Source organism: Uranotaenia lowii, chromosome 1 (genome assembly GCF_029784155.1).
Source record: "Uranotaenia lowii strain MFRU-FL chromosome 1, ASM2978415v1, whole genome shotgun sequence".
NCBI classification, from domain to species: Eukaryota; Metazoa; Arthropoda; class Insecta; order Diptera; family Culicidae; genus Uranotaenia; species Uranotaenia lowii.
The window spans coordinates 32,891,247-32,898,177 of record NC_073691.1 but is presented as its reverse complement, the minus strand read 5'-3'; the positions used below and the strand labels follow the sequence as shown (position 1 = coordinate 32,898,177).

At 33.6% G+C, this 6,931-nt stretch overlaps 1 protein-coding gene across 1 annotated transcript; it reads right to left on the bottom strand.

The window, feature by feature from the left end:
• Nucleotides 1–5,032: 5,032 nt before the first annotated feature.
• Nucleotides 5,033–6,634, bottom strand: LOC129759083 (uncharacterized). Its single transcript, XM_055756506.1, has 5 exons — nt 6,602–6,634; nt 6,046–6,212; nt 5,840–5,956; nt 5,565–5,782; nt 5,033–5,148 (listed from the first exon to the last, which is right to left on the bottom strand). The coding sequence occupies exons 1-5, from the start codon at nt 6,632–6,634 to the stop codon at nt 5,132–5,134; spliced, it is 552 nt and encodes a 183-aa protein (XP_055612481.1). The 3' UTR covers nt 5,033–5,131.
• Nucleotides 6,635–6,931: the final 297 nt, after the last annotated feature.

The window sequence follows — 6,931 nt, the reverse complement described above, 5'->3', positions numbered from 1 at the left end:
GACTACCAACGACGACAAATCCAAGATTCCGGACACGTTCATGGTTTCCCTCATCGTCGTTGTCGTCTTTCGTCCTTTGGTGTCGTACCTTTTCGAAATTCTTCACCAGCTGATGTCCCTTCCTGTGCGGGCTTGACTCAAACGTATCGGTCGGAGGCACCTTATTTTTCACTCAAATCATCGAACGTTGAATAACATACTCTCAAATTCGAAACAAAACGTGTCGAATTGGCCTTTTCCGGCTGCCAGCCGGTACCTTTGCTTTATCATCCGGAAAATCCATCCCAGGGAAAACAATCGGCTTCACCTTTTTTGCAAACAGGAACTCTCACCCTTAAAAAAAATGTTCGACTTCAACGTGGATAGAATTATCAGCAAAAACAGCAACACACGAAGAGCAGAACAAGAAGACAAAGCGTTTATAAATTATGAATTCAGAAATTATTTCCTAGCATCTGTGATTTTGCCTGACTTCCACAGACCAAGCTTTTGAGACCGCTGTTGTTTCACTTTTTATTGCTAGCCCTGCCAGTTTACCGATTTTTGGAGTTGATAGATTTTCTAGGAAAGAGTTTTTTTGCATTTTTTTCAACAATATTGTGGGTGGTTTATTTTATGGTAGCTGGGGTTGAGTTTACTGAGTGTGGATTGTGTAGATTGGATCCATGTTTGGCACCTTGTTTCCATCTTTATGGTTTGCTGATATTGTGTTTTTGTGAAGGTTATTATTTCAGGTAGGAGGTGAGCGTTGTAAGGGACAACACTTTGAAAAAATCCTACTTATAAAAAGTTACCAAATTGACACAAAACTGAAACTAACGTTTTACAATATTGACAAAGCGTGGAAACTGAATTGATACAAAATCATTAAAAAAAAATTAACTTAAATTAAATCTATGATTCTGTCTTGGTACATTCCTTACCTTAAAATTGTCAAATTTTAAATGTAATTGAAAATTCTAATGAAACATGAGGGTCAAAGAAAAGAAAGAACATGAGCCGTAAATATAATCAATTTATCGAAAAAAAAAAGTTACAATGACTCATCGACGGGACTTGAACCTGAAATGTCCGCTTCGGGTTTTTTTCGACCCTCGAGTTTCTCTAGAATTTTCCATCTCCTTAATAATTTGATACCTATAATTGTTTCATGAATGTCTGTAATTGTACACAAAATTGATACAACACTGTTAAAGAATAGTAAAATATTAAAATATTATTTATAGTTACCACAACATTGACAACAAGTGGGCAAATATTCGATATAAAACAAACATTAATCATAATGAATAAACATAAAATTACACTCAAGAACACAACAAAAACACAAGATTCGCACTAAATAATTAGTGAAAAATGTTGTATGATTCGCAAAACAGAAGCCATATTGACCATTAACAAAAAATTGATAAGACAAAAATTTTGAATAACTTTTTAACATATTGCTAGACATCATTGTTACAATAGACTGAGTCGATTTGGGGTCAATTTCGATTTTTTCAAACCCTAGGGCCTAAAAGGCTTCGTTTTGGTTGAAAAACTCATCCATAATTGGATCAGGAGGACCGAAATGAAGAGTATTCTGAAAATTCATTTTATGAATTTTATTTTGATCGAGAGAACCAACAGGAAGACTGTTCTGAAGATTCATATTTTGGATTTTCGTTGGATCGGGAGGACCAACATGAAATTTGTTCTAAAGGTTAACTTTGTGAATTTTTGTTTGATTGGGAGGACCAATATAAAAAGTGTTCTGAAAGATCACTTTACAAATTTTCGTTAGATCAGGAGTACTAACATGACAAGTGTTTTGAATTTACACTTTATGAAGTTTCTTTGGATCGAGAGGACCATCATGAAGAGTGCTCTGAAGGTTCACAAATTCGCGGTATTTTGTCCAGTTTCACTCAATTCCTGACATTTTAAGACACTTTATGTTGTTCACGAGTTAAAACTTATTTTTTGTTAAAAACTTCAGATTGCAATTCAACAAATCTTTCGTATTGAATCTCAAAACTTTGCACTCTAAAACGGTATCTCGTCTTTGGAATGCTTTTAAATAAAAGCCATACAAAATTGTAACTAAACAGGTTCAACATTTGAAACCAACCATTTTAACTTCAATATTCATTCAACGAATTCTTATTTAACACATCAACGGGTTGGTGCCATGTGACAGGTGTTTACTAAATACTTCCGATAGTCAACAGAATTAGCAAAAAAAAATCTTTAACCTAGTATTCATTACTTACCTTGATTATAAAAAGAATCGTTTATATGGTTACAAATTAAGATTTATCAAGTAATCAATTTCAGCCTTAGTTTTATTTTCTTTGTTTTGCCTTCTGAATGCTCAATTCTATGTTCAAGAATGTTTTAAAAAAATTGCATAAGTCCACAAAATTCATTTTTATCTAAGAGACATAGAATTTAAAAGTTTATTTTGAACTTATTTGGGTGCTCTGAATCCATATATAAAATTATTTTTTTCATTGTAGGTTTTTTATAACTATAAAAAAACTAAAATTCATAAGAAAAATGTCTGCTATTTAATGACAAAACTGAAAATCATCACAATTTTTTTTTAAAGTAAACGTTTTCAATAAATTATCAACTTTCTCTACGACAACAGATAATTTTGACATCTTTTTTATCTTTTGAAGCTATTTTAAATATTGTCAGAAATATTTGTAATGATATCCTTTCAAATTATTATAATCTAGCCTTCCTTTTGAGGGGATAAAAGCAAGTGGATATCCTTGTGTCAGAAAAAAATCCAGAATTATAGTTCAATATTCAAATAAGTTCGCTAACTTTTGGTTAGCGAACTTATTTTCTTCCGGTAACTTCAGAACGCTTAATCTATAAAGTTTCAATTTCAAACCCCTATCTGATCAAGTATTTTAAAAATGCTGAAGATTGATTTGAACACAAAATGGATCTTTTTTGCTGGAGTCGTCATAAATAGAGTATTTTTTCGATTTTTGTTTACCTCTGTATTCAAATACATTGAAATTTTTTTTAAGCATGATCGTCAGAATAGGAAAATTAAAAAATGAATTGGACAAATCCAGAACATTTAATGAATACCCGAGCAGACTTTTATGGCAAAATTATACCTAATTTTGCTATCATGCCTTGAATGTAAAATGAGGTATCATTTTGCCCGAATAAAGGTGGTACAATGCCAAAATTTGGGTCTCAATTTTCATATACCGAGACCACAATTATACCAACTGTTGGTTTCACTGAAACCTTAATGATACCTCTATTGACCATCGTCTCAAAACGCATTTTGAAAGCATAATGATGCCATTTTTTGGCTTCGATTACATCCTAAATTAGGCATCGTTGTGCTTTCAAAATTCCTTCGAAAAGGCTGGCTTAACGAGGTGTCAATGAGCCTTCAATATAACCAAAATTTGGCATAGCTGTGCAATCCGAGTATGAGTAATGAGAGCAATATTGGGGCATTGCTTCACCGTTATGCGGACAAAACTGGACCAAATTTAACTCACAAAGCTGATAGCAAATAAAACATTAAGGTTTGTTCTGGGTTGTTTAATGCCTCGTGAGATATTTCAAAGTACTTTTAAAACAGCCTGTATTTATGCAATCATCTAGCGTTACACTTATGCGAAATTTCTCATTTACAAAATCGCCTTCAGTTATGCAGCTTTGTAACATTACCAATACAAAAACTTAGCGTCGGGTTTGAGCAGTAGTCTCGGATTATTGATTATTTTAAGGGGATTTTAAACTTCCCATTTTTTCAAATCTCTATAGGGATTTTAATTATATTTGACATTTTTTTAAGGTTCACAAATCATTTCAGTTTTGAACTAACTTTTTGGTTTTCTTCATATACAATTACAAAAACTCTTTTCTTCCTCAAAATCATTGTGCGTTTTTTATGATGTTATTGAAAATATGTTTTTTGAGATAGAAACCTAATTTAAAAAATCTGATTTTAAGTAGTGATCTATTGAGACTCATGGCACGATAGTAAAATTTTCTATAAATATCCATTCATAAATCATGATATGCTCAAGAAAACTAAAAACGTCTTCGAATAGGATGAGAAAAACAAAATGTTTCTCATCAAAATTCAAGGTGTTGCCTATACTAAGGCGTCTAAAATTTTATGTTATGTAATATTTGTGAAGGCTTCAACTAACTTAGGTATATGCAGCAATGTTTACTAAGCAAAAATTGTATTTATACTTTTGTTAAAACCATTCTGCAGAAGTGTTTGCATAATCAAATGGCAAGAAAATATTCACACTTTTTCGTTATACATTGTATTCAGTGTCAGAATAGATTACCTTCGTCTTAAAAATTTTCAAGTTTTTTTTATAAGACAAAAAGTATTAGGTTGATAATTTCTTACTACGTTTTATTTATCTCACTATTTGAAATAAAAAGCATGCAATTTGAATTCAGCGATAATTGAACTATTAAGAATGTGACACTAAATTCGTTGGCATCGCTTGAAATCAAGTCCACTATAGGCGAAGTGATAAAAAAAAATCATATCTGCAACATATTTCTTGCGCTCATGGAATAGACTTGAAATGTTTATTTATAACATCGTTTCACGACATGCTCTGGAACTAATCGAAGAATAGAATCACTCATGCATGTACGACGTATTCTAATGAGTTAAAAGTATTTTAGTATATTTGACTGATAATTGAAAGACCTGGTACACAGAACCCACGACGTGTGATGTAAACTTTCAAAGGCGTACACTTATCGGCATTTTTTTGTGATTTAAAATTTTAATTTCTTTAAATTTAATTTAACTAAAGTAATATAAAGTGTCCTGTGTATTTTCATTGAATTTAGCGTTATTCTACTAAAATGCGAGCTATGAGATATCTCGTATTTGTTCCGTAATGTATCAATAATAATAAATGAGATTGGTGCAAGGTGCATAATCGTAGCAAAAAACAGGAATAAATTATTCGAAACCTAACTAATCTAAATACTATGAATTTTTTTTCCCTTAAACTCTATAATAAATATTTTTGTCCGGCAAAATTTCACTTTTTTCTTTGTTGATCTATTTTCATTATTGTTTCCAAATAGTGCCTAAGCAAATGGTTTCATTTGTGCACACCAGTTTATTTCATCCAGTAGGCAAATCTGTAAGTAAAATATAAAACAAAGAAAAAATTAGCGATAGCAAATAATAACTCTCAGTTGGGTTTTAAAGGCTGTAGCTGACTTTTAACTTCTTTAAGCTGACAACATTCGATACGAATACATCGCAGTTCGGATAATTGTTGTTGTTGATTTTCCTTTTCCGGGATTTTCATCCTAGATGATCTGTTCCTTAAAGAGGTTTATCAAGTGGATGAATGGCAGGAAACATATCTTTAGACAGTGTGTATGCCAAATAACTGTTTCGAAAACAAAACTGTAAAATAGAACCGAATTTACATCTCAATTAAAACCTGAATTAAACTGTCAATCGACGCTAACTCATCCGCCTCCCAGGAACATCTGCATTAACGGCTGGTAAAAAATAAACACAGAATCAAATTAATACTACTACTCACCTTGGTGATAACTTTGACCGTAGCTGGAGGCAAACGACAAAGAGGAAAACAAAGATTTAGCGAACTTCACCAGAACGTGGATTTCGAAAATCGAAACGCTGTTGTTCGATAACGGCATTTTGAATTCCAATTTCACAAGCGGAAGTCTTTGTTGCTGTCGTGGAAAAAGCGCACTCTCACTAGCGCACTTTCGAAATCTTCCCGTATAGTTCGTTCTGCTGAATTGATAAAAGATAACAATAATGACAAGAGCAAACGTGGCAAAGAGATCTTACCTGTAAGTAAACTCCAGCTGGTGGTGTTTGATGACAACTGCAAGATTTGGATTGTAGATCTCTTGCAAGAGATCAATGTTTTCGTTCTTCTGGCCATTCCGGCGGGAAAACGATTGTCTTCACACCTGTTGCAGTAGATTCAATTTCCTGCTCGACCTAGGCTAGGCATCGAATTCGGCCGCCGTTATGCGCGTTTCCTGAGATGCAGCACCGTCCCACAGGTCTCGACCATCGGATTCTGTTTGTAGTATTCGATCAGTTTGAATTCCGTCGCTAATTGCTCTTCTTCACCGACATCGCACTCGTTTTCCTGCCTCCGGATCATCACTTTTTCGTCGATCCGTACCGAGAGCACATAGTCGTCCGGTTTGCTCTGGATTCCGCGAACTAGGAACGACTCATTCTTCCCTCATTAATGGGTCAGCCGCTCAACTCCCTTGGCGGACAAATTCTGGGTTGGCTCGAAAAACACGGTAAAACTGCGCTCTGACACCGCGTACAAAATAAACAAGAAACATGTTTGTTTACTTTTTCGTTCTCTCCACGGCTGGATCAGTAACCTAGTGTACATGTCCAGTGGTATTTTTGTTTGATTAAAAATTATGATGGTGAAAAAATATTTAATTTCGTTTTCTTTGATTTTTTTTTCTCTTCAGTGTGGTAATTATTATATATCCACACTTATTTTCATTTTTTTATTATTTCTTTTTTAAAACCAATGTAATTTCAACAAGCAAACAAAATATTCAGAACATATCTTACCGTCTGTTTCAGCGTATCTAAGGCCGATGACATAATGAGAGCGATGCGATGCGAATTGGCGAACGCGGCCAATGCGAACAAATTGACATCTGCCTCGCCGCGTTAAGTATGTCAGGTTTAAGCGATTCACATACATTTTCATCAAATGTGGTTCTCCGCATTGAATCGCATTCGCCGGTTCGCATCGCATCGCACTCACTATGTCATCGGCCTAAATTGTTCGGGATATTCAAACGCTGTTTTTTTATAAAATAATATTGAAATATCTAGTAAAACAGTTATTTATTTTACTTACAACTAATTAGTGATCAGAATTCTTTTTTTGTTAAA